Source organism: Hydractinia symbiolongicarpus, chromosome 1 (genome assembly GCF_029227915.1).
Source record: "Hydractinia symbiolongicarpus strain clone_291-10 chromosome 1, HSymV2.1, whole genome shotgun sequence".
In the NCBI taxonomy this organism is placed as follows: Eukaryota; Metazoa; Cnidaria; class Hydrozoa; order Anthoathecata; family Hydractiniidae; genus Hydractinia; species Hydractinia symbiolongicarpus.
The window spans coordinates 4,133,656-4,159,584 of NC_079875.1; the positions used below are offsets into that span (position 1 = coordinate 4,133,656).

The 25,929-nt window shown below is 34.3% G+C and overlaps 4 protein-coding genes across 9 annotated transcripts in view; all 4 read left to right on the forward strand.

Annotated features, from left to right (window-relative positions):
• The window catches only part of LOC130631408 (fibrillin-1-like), a 39,701-nt gene extending 37,446 nt beyond the window's left edge, over positions 1-2,255 (forward strand). For all 5 annotated transcript variants that reach the window (XM_057444395.1, XM_057444398.1, XM_057444397.1 and 2 more), the window contains 5 exons: positions 2-124; positions 362-487; positions 811-924; positions 1,006-1,108; positions 1,236-2,255. In XM_057444395.1, the coding sequence (XP_057300378.1) occupies positions 2-124; positions 362-487; positions 811-924; positions 1,006-1,108; positions 1,236-1,863 (1,094 nt within the window). In that variant the 3' untranslated portion in view covers positions 1,864-2,255. The remainder of the gene's footprint in view (position 1; positions 125-361; positions 488-810; positions 925-1,005; positions 1,109-1,235) is intronic.
• A 2,510-nt stretch (positions 2,256-4,765) lies between these two features.
• LOC130640148 (disheveled-associated activator of morphogenesis 1-like) lies at positions 4,766-7,928 on the forward strand. The gene is made up of 5 exons (XM_057447184.1): positions 4,766-5,479; positions 5,894-6,699; positions 7,184-7,276; positions 7,668-7,721; positions 7,799-7,928. The coding sequence occupies exons 1-5, from the start codon at positions 4,766-4,768 to the stop codon at positions 7,926-7,928; spliced, it is 1,797 nt and encodes a 598-aa protein (XP_057303167.1).
• A 270-nt stretch (positions 7,929-8,198) lies between these two features.
• Positions 8,199-10,586, forward strand: LOC130647111 (POTE ankyrin domain family member B-like). The gene is made up of 5 exons (XM_057453226.1): positions 8,199-8,550; positions 8,941-9,072; positions 9,358-9,403; positions 9,558-9,664; positions 9,895-10,586. Exons 1-5 carry the CDS (start codon positions 8,282-8,284, stop codon positions 9,959-9,961), a joined length of 621 nt encoding a protein of 206 aa, XP_057309209.1. The 5' UTR covers positions 8,199-8,281; the 3' UTR covers positions 9,962-10,586.
• A 5,544-nt stretch (positions 10,587-16,130) lies between these two features.
• LOC130631464 (uncharacterized) lies at positions 16,131-24,914 on the forward strand. Of its 2 annotated transcripts, none has more exons than XM_057444399.1 (2): positions 16,131-16,246; positions 23,754-24,914. In XM_057444399.1, the coding sequence occupies exons 1-2, from the start codon at positions 16,222-16,224 to the stop codon at positions 24,866-24,868; spliced, it is 1,140 nt and encodes a 379-aa protein (XP_057300382.1). In that variant the 5' UTR covers positions 16,131-16,221; the 3' UTR covers positions 24,869-24,914. The 2 variants fall into 2 exon arrangements, with proteins under 2 accessions (XP_057300382.1, XP_057300383.1); XM_057444400.1 differs by lacking the exon at positions 16,131-16,246 and adding an exon at positions 21,707-22,231.
• The last annotated feature ends 1,015 nt before the right edge of the window (positions 24,915-25,929 follow it).

Below are 25,929 nucleotides of genomic sequence, written 5' to 3' on the forward strand. Positions count from 1 at the left end.
GATACCGACGAGTGTACCGAGATTGGAATTTGTGGACTCGGCACTTGTCGTAACACTGTCGGTAGTTACGAATGTTTATGCGGAAGAGGTTTAAAGTTTGATAAAACAAAAAAATCATGTGTTTGTAAGTATTGATATATTTTCGTTGTTTTTAACGTATTTCTTTCAAGTTTACTCCCGACATACATTTCTTTGTTGTAATTAAACTTTACGGGGAACGTAAGCTGACCACGTGTCGTGCGGGTGGACAATGCTGCGGTTTTTCCCTTCTTTTTATATAAGCACCACTTAAAGATTTTTTCGATCTTGTACAATTAGTTAAGATGTAAACAATGTCACCCTATGATCAATTTCATTGCAGATATCACTGACGGTGGAGATAAAAAAAATCCTGGCGGATGTATTGGTGTCCCACAAGGCTGTGGTGCAGCTTGTCCCCAAGGGTTTTATCGATATTATAATCAGTTTGGCGGCACCCAATGCGTAGGTAGGTTGCTTCTTATATTTTACTTGTTGCTACTACTGATGATGTTCGGAATTTACCTAACTGTTGCCATGACGACCACGATGATGTACTGTTTTGTTTCATCAATAAAATACAATAGTATTAGCGCCAATTGAGCATGTTTCCATTCCGAAAAAGTGCCAGTTAACAAAAATATAGACAAAGTCGGCAAGCAAACTAAAATCTAAGTAAAGAAGGAAGGAGCAAGATCAGCAAGAGTGTGTTGCGAAATGTAACTTGAGTTACACATAAGTGAATACATTTCGTCTTACGATGCATTTAAACTATATTTCATCTATATTTAGACGTGAATGAATGTCGTCAGAATATGTGCGGGCAGTCAACATGTATCAATACTCTTGGTAGCTACCAATGCACATGCCCGACTGGTTACACATATCAAGGAGGCCGTTGCCAAGGTAATATATCTTACGTGTTTTGAGATCATTTTAATAATTACCCAGATTTGCTGTCACTGAATTTTAAAACTTATCTTCTAGATACGAACGCGTGTGCTCTATCGCCTTGTTCTTTTGGATGCTTGAATAACAGAGGCGGGTTTGCATGTCAATGTCCGCCAGGTTACTTCCCAGTTACTGGAGGGTATGTTTACGTTCACGTCTGTAAATTTGACGTTTTTATTTAACCGGCAACCGAGAGTTGACTTGCTTTATTTTTTCTTGTGTTTATATGAGCTGTTTTTTATTCATTATTTGTTTATGCACTGTAGACACTGCGTGGCAACTGGAGCGACATGTTTCAGTTGTGATACATCCGATATACCGAAAGAAGGCGTTCCGTTGGGCGGTAAACCTACACAGAGTCAGCCAGGTCATCAAAGTGCTATAGGTGGTGGCTCCGTTCCTTTGAGTGGAGGGTCGAATGCATACAACCCCCGACAGCCCTACGTTCCTCCTTACACAGGGGGAAGGCAAGAAACTGGTGGGTTTAGCGGCTTCCCTGCAGGTGGATTTCAGCAACAGCAATACAAACCATACGGCGGTTTTGCGTACCGAAGGAGAAGATCGACAAGCAAGCACACGAAACCAGTTCACGTTGTGATAAGCCATAAAACAAAGCCACATGTTTCTCTCATGAAACTAGTGGCGCAACTTAAAGATATGACTGGTCATATGGACTATAATATAATCAAAGGGAATGCAAGCTTATTTGAGTTGGTGACGGGTACGAACGGAAGGACGAGTTTGCAGTCTACTGATTATCTTATTCCGGGAAGTTACAACGTTGCGATTAAAGGAGATATTAAGAAGGATAATTCAGAAATAGAAGAAGAACTAAAAGCTATATATCGCGATGCTGGAAATTTTATATTAAAAGTGAATGTTCGTGTTCTATAAACAGCGTGGCCACACTGTTCTACTTCATGAGGAAGAACATGCAACAAAAAAAATTTAGTGTGTAAAACAGTTAGATTGGTTTTCGCACTTTCTGTTATTGTTTGGCTGAAGTTTCAAAATGGTGCCCAGTATGCTATAAACGAATTGAAAGATATGTCTTCCTTGACCTCAGATCCTATATTTATGTAATATTTTTGATATATTTTTATACATTTTTAGAAGCATATTTTTTGTAAATTCCCTAATATTAAAAGTCTCGCAATGAAGTTCAGTTTTTAGTTCCTTCTATACGTTTTATAGATATGAGAGATTTGTGAGATATTTGTGTATACGATAAAGCATGTATTATCAAGAAACAGTTTATATTTAAGATAATGGAAAAAAAATTGTTTTGGACAACGTCTTGTTTTTGAAAAGTTTTGTTTAGTAAAAAAGGTTTTTGGAGACTACGGTCGCTTTAATGAAGTAAAAAGTAGGAGAAAGTACGTTAGCCATGAGCTGTTTTGTGCTGAACCAAGCTCACAAAAAGTCTCAGCACGCCGGCTCAGCTCCGTAAGAGTCAAGCAAAGCCGAATTGGACACCACAAAAATTTGCACATGCATTTAACAACAGCCAATTGAGCAGTACGCATGTTTCAGCCTGGCTCAGCTGCATGCTTCAGTCAAGCCAAGACGGCACAATCAGATCATCTGTGTGGTACCCCTCACCTTCGTTTCCGGATGTTTTTTCTGTTTCCGTATCGCTGGCCGGATTTTAAAATACGATTGGCTTCCAGCTTTTTGCATAATTTTGACGATTTTTTCCTTAGTTCAGGTCACGATTAGCGCATCCTACCTTAATTGATTATTTTTGTAAACATAACTTTATCAGCACTTTTTAGATTTAATGAAGTAGCGATGACTAGGTAATGGTGTTGCGTTGGACATGAAGAAAGACGACAGTGGCATAAAACGTAGACAGGTGGAATAACGAACAGCCCTGTCTTAACATTTCGAGATTAGCTTGATTCACAAAAATAAATTTAGCAAAAGAAGGACATATACTTTTTATTCCTTTTTATTTCCCAGAATATTTCTCCTGAAAACATTCACAACAAGATTTGCGAAAATAAGTTCGATATTTATTTTTCTAAAAATAAATCCAGCAAATTTATCAAGCATTGATTAGTGAAGAAAATTGATTATATATATATAAATTTTATCAAAGTATTAAAAAAGAAAAAAAATTTGAAACTTGCATTTAACACAATTGTCAACATGAAAGTGTGATTGTTTTTTAGAGAAAATTGTAAGTCAAGCAAAACTTGTGATTGTCTAGTTAATACATACTGTACGCATATTGTTTATTTGTGACATAAAAATGGTGTTTATTGAGTTTTTTGCACAATTCGCGAAATTTTAGGACGAAAATTTTCTCACGAAAATTAGTTCTTGCGAAAATAAGGTATCCCATATTTGGTCCTGCTTTTAACCTACTAGAATAAATATGCATGTACAAAAATTTTGTAAATAAAATAAAGGGATACCTGATTTTCAAACTTTCCATTTATAGGATGCTATGAAGTTTTCAGACACACACACTTGCTTAATGATGATGTTTTGAAAAATAAAGATGTGTCGGAATGTTTTTTTACAGGGGCGCCACAATTTCCAAAGTGGGGGGGGGGGTCTTAGGCATAGTGGTAGATTTTGAGATTTTAGTGACAATCAACGAGCGAGGCGAGTTGCCGAAACAGCTGGGTTCCAGGGGGCGCTGTAAGCCACCTGGTGGGGTCCAGGGGCAAAGGCCCTGGAAGCCAGCGCATATTTAGAGTCCTAAAACACTATTTAGTGAGATAACCTGCAGGTTCTCTGGTTGGATAACATAAATTTTCATGCAGAAAATAAAAAATTATTACTTAGCAAAAAAGGTGGGGGGCTGAAACCCCCTCTCCAGCCCCCTGGTGGCGCCGCCCCTGTTTTAACACTTGCAATTTCTTTTATATAAAACTGCCACATCTTGTCGTCTCGAATGCTGAGACACGGATTTTTGGCGTATAAGTGGTAAGCATAAAAAGTTTGGTAAGGACGTGATCCAAAAGATTTCTTAAAATTATTGGTCATCACAAATTTGAAAACAAAATTTTCATTTAGGAAATACTTATTTAGCTATACTAAGTAATTATTTCCATGACCTGTTAGTAAAAAAGCACAATATCTTTCTAAAACTTTATAAGAACGTTTATTGTAGTTACCAAGATAATTTTTTTTGTATATTTTAGCCGCCTTCTCTCATATCAAAAAGACAAATATCCTTTGGAACGAGGGTGGGCAAGATTTGCTTCGCCGTTGTGTCAAATCTGAGGACCGTGGGTTCAATCGGTATGAATCAATCTTTTCCGCAACGTTCAGCATGAGAATAATATCTTAGGCGATTGTTTAATTGAGCGGCTGTTGTACGTGCATGTCTTTCATAGCTCATATGGGAGCTTTAAATACACTCCTTCGTTGGACGATGATTGACAACAGTACTTTTAAGAACTGATAAAGCTATCCTTGGTTAATAATAAAGCGTAGTTTTTGATTGATCGATGTTCAAACTAGAATTTTGCAAAAAGTCAAAATGCCAACCGCTTAGCTACCATCTGATATTTTATAACCCTTCACAAGTAAGTGCTTTTGCTTTTGTTGTGCAACCATTGGAAACCTGTTTTGATGAAATGCGCGGTGACCATGGCGAAATTGTACCATCTTGATTTTTAAACTGACGTTTACAATATGTATATATGACGTCAAATATGAAATTTTATGTCAGAGTATTTTAAACTCTTGCTACGGTTAAGACGATTTTGACTTAAGTAGAAAAAAAGTGATATATTTTATTTCATTGTTTTTTAAAACAATTGGAATAGAAATTTAACAAATGGCGTTTGATAAAACAATAGCCGCTTTGTTTTCAAAAAAGAAAACTCGAAAGAGAAAGAAGAATAACTCAAGACCATCTTCTCGTGCGTCTGCGACATACAGTTTAGAAGATCGATCAAGTGATGCAAGTTGCAGCGATATATCACAAGATGATATTGAAGTAACTCCAGTGGTAATTGTGGATGAAAATGCATCGCAAGCAGACTTCGCTACAGATGCAAGTGAAGATAACTCCGTTAACGCCTTCTCAGAAGACTCACAAGTGTTAGTTCGAAACAGGCTAATCCGGAATGTTGATTATGTGGACGGGCAAGACTTAGATGCAGAAAATGAGTTAATTGATGATGGTCATGATGACGATGATTATGCTGTCAAATATAAGCATAATGATGACAGTGAGAGCGAAGATAATGATGATGTCTCGGTGACCCAATTATATATGGGCTCTTCAAGATATTTTCTCAAAACCAACGCAAGATATGCAAACGAGAGCAAGGAGAGAGATAGGGAAGATAAGGAAGCCACCGCAGAAATGAAGAAATTTTCATTGATGACGAAATTGAAGAATAGGATGAAGAAACTTAGTAATGAAGAGAAAGTAAAACAAAAGAAGGAAAAAGGTTGGGTACAGAGAGAAATGAGAGAGGCTGAGAAGATCAAAAAGGAAAGAAGAGCTGTGTTGAAACGTTTGAATAAAAGAGACGAAAAAGAGGTAAGTACACTCGTGTTAGTTTCTGTTTGTTTTTTACTTTTTGCTTGTTTGTTTGTTTGTTTATTTGTCAATATCGTAACTATTAGCTAAGATAGGAACAATTTTATCGTTTAAGAGAATTAAGATCTCATAAAAAACAATAACAATAATTAAACTATTAAACCTCCTGTTTGCTGCGTAAGTTGCATGTTTCTTGATGCTAATTTAAATCTGTAAATACGTAAAAGTTGTGTTTCGATTGTCAGATAAGAAAACTGTTATTTAAATAACCTGGCGGCTGCTTAAATAAGCTTTTTAAATAAGGAAAATTTTTTGACAAAAAATCATTCATTAAATAATTTTAAAAGTTAATGAAATAAGTGTATGAAATAAAAAAAAGAAAATCCAAGTTAAAACAGTATAAAAAACGTTTAGCGAAAGGAACAAGAGAGACTGAGAAATCTGAACAGATCTTCATGCAGCCGTAATCAAGTTATATCCACTCACTCTACTTCTTCAAGTATTCGTGAAGTTTACAGTCCAGTTAAAATCTTCTCCATTCCAAGATGGAGACTACGTCACGTTTCACCGCTCATTGGTGTTGTTCAATCCATGATCACAGAGGAGCAGTGTCAAGGGCTCCTTCCAGAACAGTGCTTTCCGCCACCACCAAAACCAGAACCAAAATGGGTGCCACCAAAAAGAACGCCGCAGCCGACTCCCACTCCTCCACCGACACCACCACCAATATCTCCTGGTTTACCATCCAGTGTGACATCCTCTTGGATTGATTTTAATACATTAAGACCTGATACAAGATCGAGAGAACTAAAGGCCGCTGCTAAACGGAGGCTTTATGGATTTGACATCTACGGGAATTCTCTTTGGGTAGATCCTCTTCCTGAAGGTATTGAATATTGCTACATTGAAAACGGGATTGATGGTCCTGAAATTATACGCAGACTTTCACAATACCGCTCAGATTGTGATTATAGAGATCGATTGGAAGAAGAGAAGAAAAGAGCAGAAGAGAATCCTCCTGAAAATCCGGATGATCTTATCGAATATAACCGGGAGACTGCTGAAAGGTATATGCGGGATGCATGTGAAGGGAAAGTTAAGGAAGAATACGAAGAAGATAAGAAAAGAAAAAATATGGAGTTTAGGATAAGAAGAAGAATTGCAGAAGGAAGCTATCCCAATGCATCTGTAAATGAGGAAGACTTACCCAGTTTGTTAAGGTATGTTTGTGAAACAGATGAGTAAATTTTTGATAATTTTTGCAATTTGATAAATTCTGCAATTAAATTTAAATTCACTGATGGAAGAATTCTTGCTCTTTTGAAGAATTTGTTTGATAGATTGCAATATCCATGAATCAATCGTCTGCTAGTTCGCGGGCATTTAACTTCGTGGACGTCTGGTTTTAAAAATTTCCGTATTTTAACTAAAACCGCAAAATCACGAAACTTGCTTTCCATAAAAATTTAGGGAAGATCTTCTGAGATACTAGATACTCTTGACAAATTTCACGACATAAATTATAGCGAATTTAGCTAAAGTTTACGAAATCTGCCAAAGTTATTGCACGCAAACGTTTCTGCACTTAAAGTACGTCTTTTAACATCATTGGCCATATTCATATCATAAAAAGTTCTTAGTGACATGGTTGAACAAGTTTTAAAATTTGTCTCGCTTATCATCTCAAAATTTGTCTCGCTTTAGGTATGTGTGGAAAGGTAAATTAAAGAAAGTAGAAAAATATTTAGCTGACAAACATAATCATGATAAAATCAACAAACGAGATCACAGAGGAAGGTAATTTGAAATTACAAGTTTTGTATGTAGTTTATAAAGAGATTTACACAAAATTGAAGAAACTTTGGAGCCAGAAAAATTGATAATTTTGTTTCAAAATGCCTCATTGCTGAAGACGACATTTTTAATCGTTTCCATAATAATTTTTTCGGAATTCACCCATCAAGAAGGTCTTGGAGCTGAAATGATTGTGAAAATTAAGAAATGTTTGGAAATGAACCGATTTCGTTCCCACGGCTTTTTTTTTTTGCTTTCTGATATGTGGCTATTATTATTTTCTATTAGAAAGTGAAAAAGGCTCTAGGAACGAAATTGACTAGAACCAGGTCTCTTTAAAAAAAACGTGTAATCGAATATTTTTTCCATAATAAAATCCATAATATAAACACAGCTTAACTACTCACAACTATGATAGCACTTTTTTCCTTTCTGACTATCTCAGACGGTGAGAAGATTATCGCTCCACTTTTTGTGTAGTAAAGGAGATATCTATAACTCGCTTTTTATATATTTTGGTTGCAGATCAGCACTGCATTACGCAGCTTCATGGGGTTGTTGCAGAATAATGAAGATGTTGCTGGAAGTACCAGGCATAAGTTTGAATCGAAGAGACGAAGATGGAAAAACACCTCTGTATAAGGTATTGAATTAAGAATACAATCAACTTAAATAGACAGGAGACCAAAATATATACGCTACAGTGCTGTTGGTCTGTAAGATAAAAACGGTAGCTACGAGCAGTGAAGCGCAAATTCCTGTGGATTTTTGTACGGGCTAACGATTAGTTTGGCAAAGTTTAATAATTCACCAATGTGTTTAAAATTTATTGTACTTTATGATTACATCGGAATGGTATAATTATACACCTGCCACGTAACATAGTCAAACTTTTTATTTTGAAAAAGGCCTAACTACCAAAGGCTGGTGACAAAGAATTTGTTCTAGTTATTCAATAATGGCGGATTCCTTTAGGCTGTGGAAATTCGTAGTAACAACGCTGTAAAGATGTTGCAACAAAAAGGCGCAAACTTGCTGATGAAAGCACGTGATGGGCGGAACGCCTTTGAATACGCCCTTCAAGAACTGGGTGACAATAGTATTCAGATGATCAAGTATTTTTACAACGATTGTGGAATGAAAGACTTGAGAAAGGAGAGAGGAAAAATGACATTCGTTCATTTAGCATGCTTAGCGAGAAGAAATGTTCCTGTGGTGAAAACTTTAGAGATGTTGTTGGTGAGAGAAAACATTAATGCTACAGAAGGAATGGGAAGGTACTTTAAAACTCAGTATCTATATAATAGCAGCACGAAATCGTAAAGCTAAAAACTACAATATTTTTACCGACTTTGCTATCCGTCAATGAACCAAAGATGGTAGCAACAAGTAGCGACGGAGGAACTTTTGTGGATTTTACCACCGGTTAAATCTCAATGTATTTATCCACGGGCGTACAACTAGTTTTATTTTCCCTACGTCGCTTGTAACAAGTAAATTTAAAAGTGCTAGACTTCCTTCAGCGTTTTCTCACATGTTAAGCTATGTGAGATGTTTTCAGGAATTTTGCTCGGTTCTTTATCCCCTGCGATTAATTCGAGCTGCTTCACCTGCGTACTTGCACGAGTAGATTTTACTCGCTTACCTTGAAACTTTTTCTACCATAGAACTGCATTAATGCTTGCTACACGAACAAATCGTCCAGACATTGTTCGACTCCTACTTCAGCATCACGCTGATGTTATGCATCTGGATATGAGACTTACCACAGCGAAAGGTTATGCTGAACCTGACTCAGAGTAAGTGATCACTTTATTCGGAAGAAAATCATTTTAGTTCTGACTTGAAAGGCAGATAATCAAAACCTTAGAATTCATTATTTTCACTATAATCACTTATTTTATGAGCAATATTTTTAAGATGGACCGAGGCTCAGCCTTAAACTTTTTGGGAAAAATTTTAAGGAACTGAAAGTTAAGCCTGCCTTGTTAAGTCATAAACAAAAGAATTTTGAAGCAAATTGTAGAACTTATTAAAAAATAAAGAAAAATGTAGTGATTATAATGTGTATTTTTCTTATTTAGAATTTACAAAATGTTGGACAGTGCTATGTTGAAAGTTTCAAGAAAAGTATGTGCACCTATTTGATCAAAGTGTCTCTTTCATATCATCAGAGGTTGAATAATGACAGAGTATAACAGCAAACGCTTAAAAAAAATTTTGTATTCATTTAGTTAATCTATTTCAATACTTGGTCTTAATAAATTTCACTTTTTGTTTTCAGAAAGCTCGCGCTAGACAAATGGAGAAAGAACTTTCTGAACAGTTAAAAAAACAACAACAAAAATATAAAGATTCAACTAAGACAGTCAAGACTGCTACAGGTGTCGAGTATGTCAATCTTAATCACTTATTTATTTAGTGTTTGTTAACCGTGAGCTGTTTTTTCTCAGCCTCATTTCCATGACTTTTCTTCTGGTGACCCTTGAATTCCTGAATCTCTTTCACAGGAGGACGTTTGTTTCCCTTTTGATACGTGTCAATGCGAACACAGAAAAATTAAACACTTTGTTATTGAAAAGTAAATACGACACCAAATGATATATTTTTGAATTTTTTAGGGTAAAAGTCACAGATCCATTTGGTAAACACAAGAACAGAATTTTGCCTACAATACTTTTTAAATAATTTCTTGTAATAAATACCTTTATTATTTCAATTATTATTATTATTATTTCAATTATTATTATTATTATTATTTCAATTATTATTATTATTATTATTATTATTATTATTATTATTATTATTATTATTATTATTATTATTATTATTATTTTTATTATTATTATTATTATTATTATTACTATTATTATTATTATTTTGTTGTATATCCTTGTAAAAATATTTTATGCCAATCGTTGATGTGTGATCGAATACCGGTAGTTTAGCAGTTAAAACATGACACTGTCAGACGTGCGTTCGAGTCTCACCCGGTTGACAAAAATACTAAAACTTAGGCTAATAAAAAACAATTGAATAAAAATTGTGTATTTTTTGTACAACTGTGCAGCAAGCTTTCGATATTACGATTATTTTATTTTCAAAGAAAAACCTTTTCTTACTTCTTAATGGTACTTTTGTCAATGAGAATCCTGCAAAGGGGTCCTACAGTATTTAAATCATGGAAATTGAGGTACACAAGCCATGCAATCACAACAACCGTTTAACTGGACAGCCGCTTAAGATACCAATGCTATTCTCATGCTGAACGCTAAGTAGAAAGAATGCATTCTTATTAAGTCTCCTCCGAATTTCCCTACCACAATTCGCACTGTAAGCGAACGCTCTACCACAAAGCCACCAGTTGGTGGAACATAATCATTCTAATCTTTGCTTTCAAATTATATTCAGTGCAACAGTTATTGTTTATCCTAACATGTGCTCACTTTGTACAAAGCTGCTTGTCACAAAGTCACTACATTGTTATCACAGAGTGACTTTCACAAAGTCATCACAGGGTCACTACAGAAAAACACCAAATATGCTTCGTCACCCTTTTTAAAAACGTTAAATTTAATAAAGCGAAAATTTTCCGTTAGTATAAAATCCGAAAATCTTAAAAAACGATAGAGAAGAATTGTGGCATTAGGGATTTACAATCCCGCTTCACTTCTAGCTTCAATGCTGATATTTTTGGTAACAATTCTGTGAAGTAAAGCTACTGGAACCCAATCAAATTCAACAATCACGTGGTAAGCCACATTCGCTACAGCAAAACTGAAAATTGATCAATCAACTTTTGAGATCACGCAATCTCACTTAAACTCCAGGATTGCATAATTCTTCTTATTGCATGGTGATTGAGAAATAGCATATTGAGGTTCATAAGAAATTGCGCATGATTTCGAAATGAGACCAAAAAGCCCTGTGGCTTTAAGATTTCCGTCATTAGCCTAAAAGATTTTGAAATTTAAAGTAGACCTTGAAAACGGAGAATTATGGATAAACAAATCACGAGTATCACGATTCTTAACTATTTTTTTAACTAACCTGCAATGTTAAAATACAGCTCAATAAATAAAAAATAAAAATTTTACATAGCTATATGAAGTATTCTAAAATAACAGTTAAAACTTTAACTGGAGATTTTTAAAAGTGATAAGGAAAATTCTGGAAATTCCAGAATACAAATCTTGCTATGTAGAAACTTGACGATTCGATTATAATAACTTCTGAACAAGCTCAATTTAAATGATGAAGTATTTCATTGTTTATTAATAAAGCAATAAATACATAATAGCATTTCAGTATTTAGGCCTTCAAAATTTACTCTCTTGTTGAAAAGGTTTTGAAAATGGTGATGGTGCATGGTTTGATAACAGCTGATCTGAAAGAGAAAGTACGTTTTAAAAATGAGATACAATAATACAATTTTGCCATGAACTGCATTAAAACCAAGTTGTTTAAATATTGTCTCTTTTTAACTTCTCTTTGCCTCTTTGATTTAAAAAGGGAATTTAATACAAAGATACAAATCCATGCGATATGATGCACAGGTATATTTCGTGAGATTTTTAAAAATCAAGTCATTTCTAAGAAATCTTAGAAAAATATTTTGTGATACTTTGGGTTGATCTCAAGAAAGATTTTCAAGCAAATTAGGCACAATGAGAACTGATAATTAGCCAGTAACAGAATAGTTAGGCGTTTTCAATGGCGCCATAGCTTGGTGGTTATAACTCTGCCACTTGTGCGGGAGAACGGGGTTCGATTCCCTCTGGCGGAAATTCAATATTATGCTACCATACCCTCGGACTAGAACTCCCTATCTAAGCTATGACTTTCCTGGAAATAATAGGCAGGATTTGTAAGGCTAGCCATATAAAATATACAGGCATTCTATTTATCTATACAGAATAATTATATATACGGTGCGTACAGTATAATTAGCCGCTTCTACAGCTACTTATACGATATATAACTTTTTAGTTAAATTAACTTTTCTTCGTTATCGATCTCCCCATAGCCATCTATATTTATATAGATCAACATAAAATTGTGCTTCAATTAAAACCAAGAAAAACGATTTTGTAAAATAGATATAATTTTACTGTAGCTAGCAGTACATATATCGTCTATATTATTAAACAACAAAACTATTCTGATTTCAAGAAAAAAACATGGAAAAGAAACAGTTAGCTGTAAAGAATACAAAGAAGCTTTTAACAGCTAATTATACTAGGCGTAACATCTAATTATCCTGCATCGGCTAACTATATATTGTTAAAGGTTAATTATCAGTTCACCGACCGCTCAGTGCAAGCAACAATAAACTTTTGTCACGTTTCGACAACTTTTCTGCAAAAAATAAAAAAAATCCTGTGCTGGTATATATATCTTTTTATCTGATAGAAGTAGTCCCACAAAGTGTCATTTGGAAGTTATTTTTAGCCCCCTTTTTCCCATAAGAACAGGAGTTGAGTGTCCAGTCATGGAAGAACTACGCAAGACAGGGTCTGTTCAGAATTGACAGAGATTAAAATAAAGCATCTTCATTGGCTTTCGCAAAAATGGAATTTTCCGAGCCTTTAGCATGGACAAAAACCTAACAGCGTCCGGCCTTTGTGCTGTCTCTCTCTATCTATCTCCCATCAGGCGATTTTAAAGATTCCGCCCCGTATAGCGGCGACGGAAATCAAAAATGCAATAAAAAGTAGTTAGAAAAAAGATAACATATATTAAATGTTCTCCACCTATGAACAAATAGCTCATGTGACGTAATGTTGTGCATTGGCTTGATAGTACGTGTTTCAAATATTTGTGTCGTGTCGTTGGAACGTGTTATGAACGAAAAGTATAACGTGGAAAAAGCACGGCAAATGGTACTTTTTTCTTGAATTTTTAGATTAATTATTATCTCAGTTACATGTTTTCTATTGGGGAGACATTGTTGTAAATTTGTAAACTTATTTTGCGTATGTAGGCCTCACAGTGGTTGGATAGAAGCAGATAATCGAGACAATAATTTTAGATACTTTAATCCTCGAAATTGGCTTAAATGAACTCGAAATTTTAGAACTACAATATGAAGTTAAAGCAAAAGAAAATACATTGTGTATGAAGCAATCATGTTAAGTCTAGAAGGGACATTTTTCGTGTTTGATATACATATTTTTTCTGAATGGAGCAGCGGCGGCACTCCATTGACTAAGCCCTGAAAGTACATTTATCTATACGTGTATTCTGTATAGCACTTAGAATTCGCCTGTCGTATATATTTCCCGCCTTGATATTTCATACATTTTAACATACTTCGTGCGTGCCACTTGGTCTACACGCGGAAACATTCTTAAGAGTTAGGAAAGAAAACAACATTTCGGCTGCTGTATTGTTTTACATTAATTTTTGGAAACACAGCACACAAAAAGCCGCGACCTCATTTTGCCTTGTCTTCGTAATAACTGCTTAGGGGCCACAAGACCCTGGGGACGAGGTTAAAAAGGCCGGCGTTGGATATTTGTTTATGATTCAAGAGAATTTGTCGTTTAGTTAGAGCTGTTGTTATTAGGACGTCATTTAACTAGAGCTTACGTTAAATCAGGACCAGTTTTAAATTAAGGCCGACGTTAAATTAAACTACATTCGGTTGTTCATACTAATATGTCAAGGCAATGCAAACACAAAACAAACAACATCAAATGGGCAAAATATTGCTCCTATAGCAACCGTTGAGCAAATGAAGAAAAATCGGAAAATCGGGACAGAAAAAGGACAAGCCCAGTGATATAACGCACATCGTTATCAAACTCTCACGTAATTTGAATTCTTTACTTAATTGATTGATTGATCGATTGTACTCTTGTTTACTCAGCAAAAAGTGTCACTTAATCACCATGGAAACAAAATTACGGCGCCAATCACCTCATTTAAAATAATTTTACATAATTTTATTTAACGATTCTTGATTTCAAAGATAGCACAACCGACTGTTTTGGTTTGTAAACAAAATTTTAAAGCAGCGATGACTAAGGAAGAAACACCCTTGACGTATTATGATGCAAAAGATATGCCAGTTGCCAGTGAATTTCACAATGTCAGCCTATTTAGGTTTTTTTGGAATTTAATGAGATCTTTAATAAAATTAAGGAAATCTGCAAAGTACTGCATTTAATTTTAACTACTTCCTTTCAATCCTCTTGTAACGCCCCAACGCCCCTTATTTACTTGTGTCTGTTCTAAAAATTTAGTGTCTCTACGAGGTCAAACCATTGTTTTGCCAGACAAGAAACTTTTAAAATAAACACCCCAAGATTGCATCCTTATTAATTTCTTAAATTTTTACAGTATGTCAAGAAAAAACAGATAGAAATTGTTTATGTACTCAGACCTCCGAATTCTATTTTTTCTCATTACTTTTTTCCTGCATAAATGCTGCCAATGGAAATCATATTTGTCGGTAAACCCTTTATTGTTTGTACTAAAGAACCCCTGGTTTTAAAAGGGGGAAAGAAACCCTCTTACTTCGTATTTTCTTTTAAATTTTTTTTAAACATTATTGTGAGAGCTAAACACTCCCCCTTCCCCCTCCATTGACATGATTCTGCTAGCAAATGTTTAACAAAAAACATTCCTACATAAATATAGCTTACCAATAAAAAAAGAGCACCAACCTGAACGTTTCTTCATTACAGATAAACTCTTTGATAAAATTTCCACTCTATAGGCACTTTTTTTTTATATCTGGCCCATAATTCAACTCTGCGAGCTTGTTATGTTACACATGAACCAGATACTAATTTTCCTGTAAGTTACTCCGCTTTATCTCTTATCTTTTAATCTATGTCTGGAGATGACAATCAACACACCAGGAATTATGTAAAAAAATACTGATTCTGATCATGAAAGCAGTTTTTGTTTGATACGTCATTGTGCAAGTATACACGTCTTTACAAGGAGAATGAACGTTTTTCCAACAAAAAATATGTCTTTAAATTAGCCAGCGTTTGTTTGACGTCAAAAATGGCTTAATAATGAAAACTGAAGCAATTGTATTGTGCATATTTAATTTTTAGTTAAACCCTTCAAAAATTGCTAAGGAGAACTGTAATTTTTCCACGTGGGTTTGTTCCCTAGGGACTAAAAGGCAGTTTCATTTTGCAAAAAAACCAAGTAATGACGATTTAAAAAACCTAGCCCTGAACAAGTATGGGAAAATATCTATAATTCTAATTTTCAATTTTACAGAATCAATTGTTACAATTTCCAGAAACTTGTTACAGGAGAACAGAATCCTTGGATCTGTAGAAAGGCCTATAAAAAGGCCCAGAATATATTTATAAGAACTACTTAGTTTATAAGAATGGTGACACTAAGATTAAAAACATATTAACATAGTCAGCCTGAATTATTAAGAAATAATTATTTTCAAACATTTCTTTTTAATGCTATGTATATGTTCTCCAATCCTTTTTATACTACTTTCAACTATAAAAAATATTCAGCATCATCAGTGATACAGACCATTATATTTCACTATTTTTTGAAAGAAAACACAATAAGAACATTCAAGTCTAAAAAAGCATAAGCTAAAAAAAATGTGAAAATCGTTGAAAAATGTCTACATATATCAAAAATTATTTACTGTGGATATCGATCGTACACGTACGATTAACATATCAGACAAAATTCAGCACAGTCAGCATACTCACCATATTAGGAGTTTGATCAATTGAAGCCAGCCTTTTTGTGAAGTTCATTATATATGATTCAATTAGCTGGGTTAATACAACATTATGAATGTTTCGTTCTATCATAGCACGCCGCCACAACAAATATGCGAGTTATTTCTGTGTGGTATATAAATTGTACAGTAGAAGATATTACTCAGAGATTAAACACACTGAATGTGGTAGGCTGCACTGTTCTGAAGAAAAAGAAAGAATTAAAGTATGTTGGAACAAGCTAGAAATTTTGGTGAGTGAGTTTATGTTTTAAAAGTGTTGATCATTTAAACTGTGGTTTTGATCCTGTATTATGTTGCTCGTGTCTGTTTTATGTCGGTCTTGACTGTTTTATGTCGGTGGTGTCTGTTTTATGTCAGTCAGACCTTCGCCTCATTCTCATCATCGAAGTGTCTTTAAGGCCGTTGATTTTAGATTTTTTGTCTATTCTTTTGTAAATACATATATGCTTAATACAGTAGAAGAGTGTTGGAGTTTTCAAAAGATAAAATGTCATAATAATGTAAGCAGGAGTCCTTTCTTAATGCTAAACAATAAGTACGATATCATGATTTGTATCTTAGTTGACTATCTAGTTGAGAAAATGGATAATTTAATAAGAATTAGTCCGTAGGAAATCCACGGAAATTCGCCCCATTGCAGCAAAGTTGATAAAAATATATCACATCTTTCATTTGTAGTTTCAAATTTCATGCGTACTTTTGCATGACTCGGTTTTGGCCGATAAACAGACAAAATACGCGTATTGTTAAAAGTTTTTAATAAATAAATCTGTAATCAAAATACCAGTATAAAACCAGGTCTAAAAACTTAACCTCGATAAATTATCACACAAAATCATTTGTTAATCATTTTTTTTTCTATAATACCTTCCTATCTGATTTTTGTTGTTACTAAAACCAACAATTCAAATCAGTTTGATCGATGGAGCTTCGTTTACAAGTAGCAATTAACATGTGGATAAAAGATGTCTGCGTGATTAATGTATATATGATTGACGTGGACATGATTGACATACGTGACATGCGTGACAGTTACGTTGCCTTGTGTATCATGATATCTTGTGTATCATAATATCTTGTGTATCACGATATCTGAACACAATTATATAGTGGTAGACCTGTTGGTTAAAACTCCCTGAAGTTACAATAATACACCACCCAAATATTATATACATCCCATCACTCATTTCACGAATTGTTTATTAATCGTAAAACAGCGCAAATCGTGATTTTCAGGAGAAAATCTTTGATTTTGTGTTCATTTCTTGTTGCTATGTATTATCGCGCCCTAGTGATTACAAAGGTGGGTTTGTGCCAAAACATAATTCTTATCATTTTATTTGAAAAAAATGTATTTATAAAAAATTACAAAAAATTACTCAAATACGAAATCCTTCTGATAGCTTGATTTTGCTAGAACTATCAGAAACCACAGCACCGTTGAAAAAATAAAAGGCCTGAGGACAAGGTTGTTCTATGTTTAAAAAAATAGTTAAGATTGTAGTTCTAGAAGCTTTGTTGAATTTCTTTGGGTGGTATAGTTCTTAATCTCTTATAAACAGTTCTTCTTCTATAAAAAAATACACTAGTCTATCGCATAACCAAACTGGTGCTGAGTGCTTCCGAATCGGATTATTGGGTGACTAAATAATTGAAGTCTTCAGCTTCACATCTACTCTATTAATTTGGGTTTCTTTCGCGCTCGTGTAAGGATTTCCATAAGACGTTCTTTAGTGATGATATAATGGTGATATATGCGTGTGTTTGTTACTTAGTTTCAACAGGGCTACTTTAACCAATGGAAAGTATCATATTTCATTTTAAACATTTTTTCATACAAAGGAGCAACAACCAAACAGACTAAACCAGATTTTCATTGAGCGATGTGTACGAATACATATGTAAAAAATAACGTGTAAAAATAGAAGGAAATGAACTTTAATATGTCAATGAACTTATGGTACCTTACAGAAGCAGTTTTTCTTTATATTCTTTCACATTTCCCCTATTTTTAAATTATTTTATTTCTGCTATGTTTTCCTTCTAAAGCCTAAAACATTCACGGATATAAATACGTTAGCTCATCATTCTTTTACTTAGATACAAAACAAACGTCTTGATGGTTTTATTGTTATTTAAAGGGTGTTTTATGTAAATAAACCTTAATTTACTAGTTTCAAGTTGATCGTAAAGTTTCTTTAATCGGATTTTGTGTTTCTCATTAAAAACAACACGGACCCATAACCATATTGTATTAAAAGCATTCCTTCCAGCTGATGCTACTTAGTGTGAATCCATTGAAGCTAGAAACTCAATGTGAATCCATTAAACTAGCTGTTTATTTTGTTTGAGATATTTGGAAGTTTGTGTATTTAAAGTGATTAGCTGTCTAAGTCATAACATGTGTTTTTCCTTGTAAATAATCCAAATAAAAATAAATAAATAAAAAATATATAGATACAAAAGCGAAAAAATATGAAGCGATCACGGTGAGTTGTTTTTTGACAAACTGGTTAAAAATAAAAATAAAATATGAAATATGCAAAGTAAAAATAAATGCTATGGTTTTTTTAAATTCTGTTTCGTTTGTTTGTTTGTTTGTTTGTTTCTTGTTTCAATTCTTTATTATATTTTACTGTTTGTTTCGGTTAAGTCTTCATTGGCTACTTTGTTTGTTGATTATACATTATTTCATTATACTTGCAAAAATACATTGTTTTCAAATATCCATTGTTTGTTGCGTGCTCTATACTCCACACCCCCAAAACAGCTTAGGACCAAGTTTGGCTACTTTATAACTGGATCGATGCATATAATTTAGATTTAAGGTCATCGTTACTGATGAAAGAAAAGTATTAATTAAGCTTGATGTTGCTAGCATTTTAGATTGAAATATCGACTTCATACCATTGATTTTTTAAAGCTCTTTTGTGATTTAACCTGCTTCCTTGAAAGTTAATGAAACGTGTATTTTCCATCTTTTCCATTCCAGTTTTCTTGCACACTACGTGAGGATAAGAAGCGAAGACTCCCGTTAAATTATCAAATGAATCATCTTAATATTTGCTGTATCAGCATTTTCCTTTGTTGTGTTAAGAAAACAAAAAGCTTATTAGAACTCGCGGGGATTATCCAAACGGAAAGTATTATACAACCTTGCATTGTTGTAGAATAAACGAAGAGAATTATATCAAAGTAAATTATACCGAGTGTGATCAAAAAATAGTTGACCTCAGGAGATAAAACTTTGATAATATATTTTGTTGATTGATTTTAAGCTTTTAATCCACTTTTGAATGTCTGAATAGTGTTACATTATCTTTAATTAATCCAGCGTTGATTGTATTATCCTGTCTCATCCCATTAAATTAACGAAGCTATTTTACTTCGTGTTGTCTTTTAAGAAGTATTGAAGACACAGATCTCATTAGTGTAACTCCTTATTATCAATACTGTTGTGATTGTGGGATGTATTAACTGACAGTTGTGTGAATTGTGAGTAACATTTCACTTCCCCTTTCTTGATATCTTGCCGTAAATTAAGAAGCTAAATTATCAGTGACAGGTGTCAGAGATATCTTGGAGTATTAATTTAAAAGATGGCGCGTTATTTATTATGAAACCAACAATTACTTATTAAGTAAAATGTCAGATGTTGGCAAACATGGGGCTACAATCTCTCGCAATAATTTTTAAGACTGCAATTCGAAAAGCTCTCTTTCAGTTTGCGTGACGTCCCCTCTCCTCCTCAACTTCAATGGTAAATATGAACACACATTAAACCTGTCTGTAACACCGCTCATTTGTGTGATATCAGTCACATCAACAATTAAATTAGAAGGGGGGAGGGCAAACAGTTTTAACATTATTGTGGAGAATTATATAGCAACATTTATTGTCCACCATACTGGGGGCGTAGTTTGGGCAACATTCCAAATTTGTTCGTTAACATGCTTATAAAAATAGTTCCTGACATCATTCAGATAGGTATAATTAGATTCAGATATAATTATTTTTCAGGCGACTGAATACATTCCAAATTTTCTTATAAAACTTCTCATGACGTTCACAGATTTCAGCTGTTGGTAAAAAGGATATTTCGAACGTATTTTTAAACATCAAAACAGTAAAAAATTATTTTTACTTTTTTCAAAATGACAACAATTTTAGTCGTATGTTTTGTTGCTAAATAACTAAGCCTCTCCAATATTTTAATTTGATGAAAGTAAAATTCTGTTTTGATGCGCGAAAATTCGTAAGTGCTAAAATTAGCGTGCGCAAAAATAATTTGCGTATTACAATTTTGTGTCCAAGAAATAAACAACAGACTAATTTTTGTGACAACAAAATGAACAGAACTTCAACAGATTTAAAAACAATGGCTGACTATTGGTTTACTTTTCTTTAAAAGAGTTAAACCTTACTGATTGAGAGTGGAATAATCTTCAAATATCATCATACAAATCTTGTGCTGCTATAATTACAGATTATCCCATGTTAAGCAGTTGCTGTCATCATTATGGTTTCGTGCACCAACGTCACGAAATATTTCTAGACTTTATTTGTTCATATTTGGCGTCATTTCTACTGTGAAGCATCCGGTGTTTCAATGTATAAAAAAACACAAGACCCTATGTTCAAGAACAGTGTTTAAAATATGTTTTGAACCTGGTAAATTAACAGCTGATTCAGGCTGTAACAATATAACAATTAAAATGTCTTTTTTGAAGGTTTATCAATAAGAATATCTGCATTTTTAGAATTTTTTTCTAACATGACTGATGTTTCACATTTAGACTAAATCAATGTTTTTAAAAGTTTCTTAAATTTTCCAGGAACAAGCCACCCTGAAAAAGAAACGCTCCTTGTTAAATGAACAGCCATCCTAAAATAAACTCCCCACCTCCATAGGTTTACTTGAGCTTGTATGATAGAGAAGTGATATATTTTATAGCCATGCATCAATTTTTTTTATCAATAACTGTTGCAGCTACCGGCTGACAACAATTTACATCCATTCAGTCAAGCAATATTTTAACGTTTAAATAATTTAAAGAAAAGCTTGGCAATTCAAAAATTACCTCCCCCCTCCTCCCTCCTCCCTCCTCCCTCCTCCCTCCTCCCTCCTCCCTCCTCCCTCCTCCCTCCTCCCTCCTCCCTCCTCCCTCCTCCCTCCTCCCTCCTCCCTCCTCCCTCCTCCCTCCTCCCTCCTCCCTCCTCCCTCCTCCCTCCTCCCTCCTCCCTCCTCCCTCCTCCCTCCTCCCTCCTCCCTCCTCCCTCCTCCCTCCTCCCTCCTCCCTCCTCCCTCCTCCCTCCTCCCTCCTCCCTCCTCCCTCCTCCCTCCAAACCTAAATTTAAGTCCTATGGGTTAAATCCAGTATATACGATATATTCAATTGATGAAGTTTGACTATTGACAATGTCGCCTCTGGCAACTTGCTAGCAATTTACGTATTATTTATATGAATGACGAACAGGTCAAAATACAACATCAACAGATACATATATTAGTTTATTTTTGTTTACTCTTGATGACATATTTTTTTGTCAATATTTGTTGGATAATTGATTTTAAAAAAATGTTTTTTTTGATAATGCATGAAAACATGTTTATATGAACTGCAACAAAAAAACCCTGTCCGATTTTTAAAAATTAAAAACAATAAGTTGGAGAACATCCAATGGTACGGACTTTTATTTTTTAAGTTACAGAGCTGTCAGTGTATGATTAAAGCTTATAGATATGTTATCGTAAAAAAGGCAAGGCGCAACAAGTGTCAAGTAAGGCTGTAATCAAAGGGCGGAACCAATGGGGCGGTACTAGCTTGTGTATAACCATTAGGTCATTAAAGCTTCGTGGTGCATTTTTACAACTATCACTGGGAACGAGGTTGAAAGAAATTGTTTAAATGAGTCTTCACGTAGACCATCGTATATTAATCTTTCTCAGAAACATTATGCAACTTCAGAGGGTGTATTTTTACTATTGATTTTAATCATGTATTTTGCATTGTTTGCCGTATTTACTTTGGATATTTGACTAAAGCAAGATTTCATAAAAACATTTGATCTAAAAAGTATTTTTAATGTGGACCTATTATGCTATACTTAAATATGTCACGATTATTTGACAAGTCAAGCGAACTTGAAACCAATTTTGATTGAAAATTTCTCTGCAGATTTTGCGTGGGGTGAATCAATGGAGCTTTCAAACCGTAAGTACTTCGTTGAGAAAAATTCTTTTTGTAAATAGTTGTAAATAATTATCTTTAATAAGTATGACCATGGAGTTAGAAACCTATTTCTAACTCCATGGTATAGTCAACACAAATGAAAATTCATTTTAAGTTTCATTCAAAAAAACAGCTTTCAGGCCACTAATAAAGTTTGAATTTCTTGCTTAACGCTGTTGCTCTACCATTAAGAATAAAAAGTCGATAAGGCCCATGGAAAAATCCACCGAGGCAGGATAAAAATTTTGATGACGTCAGCAAGAGCCCCATCAAGACCGAAAATTATTTTTTTATAAATTTGTATACCTGTTATTATCATCGTATAGATCTTGAATCGCTGATCAAGAAAATGTATAGGATCATGTACTTTTGACAAACAGTTGCAGAGTTATTAGGGTTTGAAGGTTCTTTGATGACGTCATCAACCCGTCCATTCTAAAACGAAAAGACGGCGGTGACGTCAATGATTTTTCACCGACCCCCAAATCCGTTTTGGAATAGACGGGTTGATGACGTCATCAAAAAACTTTTAAACACCAATATCTCTGCAACCGTTTGTCAAAGATACATGATCCTATACATTTTCTTGATCAGCGTTTCAAGGTCTATACGATAAAGGCAATGGGTATAAAAATTTCTAATAAAAATAACTTTTGTCTTTTCGCAGGTCTTTGCTGACGTCAGCAAAATTTTAAAAACCTTATATCTCCTTAACCGTTCATCAAAGCAAATGATTCTATACATTATTTTGATCAGAATTTTGAGCTCTACACAACAGAGGCACTGTGAAAACAAGGTTCTAAATTATTTTTCTTATGGATGGGTTGCTGACGTCATCAAAGTTCCAATGACGCATCTTTTTGATTTTTATCTTACCTCAGTGGACTTTTCCACGGGCTTTATCGACTAGTATATCATGCTAGATCAAAAGTTTTGTATTCATGACACAAGTTGACAACAATGTTGACAAGTATACGAGGGAGGTGGCATACGTGACATTAAAAGGACATATAATTAATTCTGCAGTATTGTCTGGTGATATCTCATCTAGTTGATGTTATTGCGATTGTCAAATACAAATAATGTTTTGTACTTAGTTAGATTGCAGTAGGTTTAGGTTAACCATTTCATTAGATGGATGTGGGGAAGAGGATTTCGTTGTTTATAAATCTTCGTGTTATTTTTTTATTTACTGCTTCTGCCGTTTCTGACTTAATCTTGTTTTTGATCAACACAACACCATGAAGCAAAAAAGATTTTATGTTAAGTTTTAGACTTTCTTTTGTTGCAAAGCTTAAAAAGTATATTTTGAAGAAGAAGCTTTTTTAAGAATTTGATTTTGCATACAATTTATATAGGACTCTTTTTAAGTGAAAATTCAAAATTTAGCAAAAATGCATTGGTAGGTTAAGAAAAATATTTCCAGACAAAAATGGAAATTTGTCATCTCATATTTTGTTATTTTTTGTCACAATTTATATTCTTTGTATATTTTATCTTTTAGATTTTTCGCTAACACGAGGATTAAAGTACAAAATTATGGGCAACGAAATCTCATTTAAATATGGTTCGCCTAAAAATCCACACAGAAGGAGAGCATGTACCTATGAACACTCTTCCCCTTTGCCTGCAAGGGCTGTAGTTACACCCGGCACGCCGTCAAACGCGTCTATGCGTTCCGCTACATCGATTCAGTCTGGATCTTCGACGCTTTCCGACTTGTCGGACGACATTTCGACGGCGTCGTCGTTATCTCAGGAGTATTGCTACCAACGCCGTAAGTCAACAATTTCCCACGAAAGAAATTCACCGAGAATTAATACAATCCGAACTTTATCATTGCGGGGAGTCCAATCGGAACCAAAACATAAAGAAACGGAACTAAATAATAATATTATTGAAAGTGATGACGTTGTAGCTGTGATGAAGAAAAAGCACAAACGAGTTAGAAGAAGAAGATTGGCCTCCATATTGTCAAGCGAGAGTGAACTGATGGACCTTTATGAAATCCAAGAAAATGTCCCTTTATATATAAATTTAAAACCACTTTTTCATGTAAACGACACATCAAAATTGATAACAAAATTTTTGATGACTATTACATTGAAACAACTAAGTATGAAAAAAGTCGCTCAGACTGGTCAAATGTGGGAAGCGCAGATTCAATTTTACGAAGCTGGAATTACGCTTGGTGACCAAGATAAAAAAACTGAAAATACGGAACCAAGACTCGTAAGAGCTTTTACATGGTCAGGCCAGACAAAAAGTGTGCAGTTGAGTACAGAAAATATAAAATTTATCGGCCATTTTACACATCATATCGAAGGTGCGTTGCGTTATTTGGAGTTCGAATTGATACTTCGTCCCTGCAGAAAAAGCAACATAACCAATCAATTGATCGTAGCAACACGTAGCGTTTCTCTTATTGGAAGTTGTTCAACTGAAAATTTAGAAGTTGACGATGAGAATCCAGATGGCATGCTGGGAACGTTTATGTTCAAAGACACACGCAATACGAAACATAACACTGAGTTTTTCTGGGCCGCTAAAGCATTACGTAATGTTAAAAATGGTAGCTTATTTAAAACACTGTCGAAAATACATTCCACATGTATTTAAAATTAGTTGTATTTAAAAAAGAAAAATTTATACGTTGTTAATCTTAGATAGTTTTATAGCAAAAAGAAGAAAAAAATGCTTGTCTTCTGACATGCCAGCAACCACTTCACAGCGGTGAAGACGTTTCTGAAAAACCTTATTAAAGGATCATACTATACATCAGTATGATTTTTTCTCGGAAAGATCAATAAACACTCTTTAGGATTTCACGTTTAACCAATTAACCCACGATTCTATAGACTTCAGACAGCTTTATGCGACACGTGTGTAACACATTTGAACAACGTACATACCTGCTTGTAGCAAAATTGATCTCTCTATCAACAAACATGAATTCGACGCAACTCTTCTGTCCAATATCTAGATTACTAATCATTAGGACTTCGGTCAAAATTCGTAACTAAGTATTTTTCTGTCTGTGCAAACTTAATTCTTAATCACTACACTTTTGCCTAATTAATACGCCTTGCAAACGTTATTATGTTAAAATGTTCTGGGGCCTATACTTATCCCATGAGAAAAGAAAAGTTTACAGATAGGTACGAACATGCATACTTCATTATTTGATAATCCCAGGAAGATACAAACGTAAATTGCTTTATGTTGTGTAAATTTATTGTGTTAGCCAGTGTAAAATCGACGGAAAGCTCCCTCGTCGCAAAAGTCGATAAAAATATATCTTATTTGTTGTTTGTATTTTAAAGATTTTGTGCGTGATTTTGCATTGCATGATTTTAACCGACAAACTAAATCCCCTTGGACAAACAGACAAAATACGGCTATTATTGCAGAGAAACTACGGGTTCGCCCGTCTTCAAAATTCCACAGAAAATCACCCGCTGGCCAAACATACATCGCATTTGTTGTTTTATGTGTCCGTAACAGGATCATTTCTCGTTCACAAACGGAACACCGGCATCATTAATACAGAAATTAGTCAGTGTAGTTCATGGAAAATTTGTACATGTTCCGGGCATGGTTATTTCGTGTATACTTATAATAATAAATTAGCCATCAGTTTTGTTACAACTGTGCCATATGCTACGGAACGGCTGTTGGTT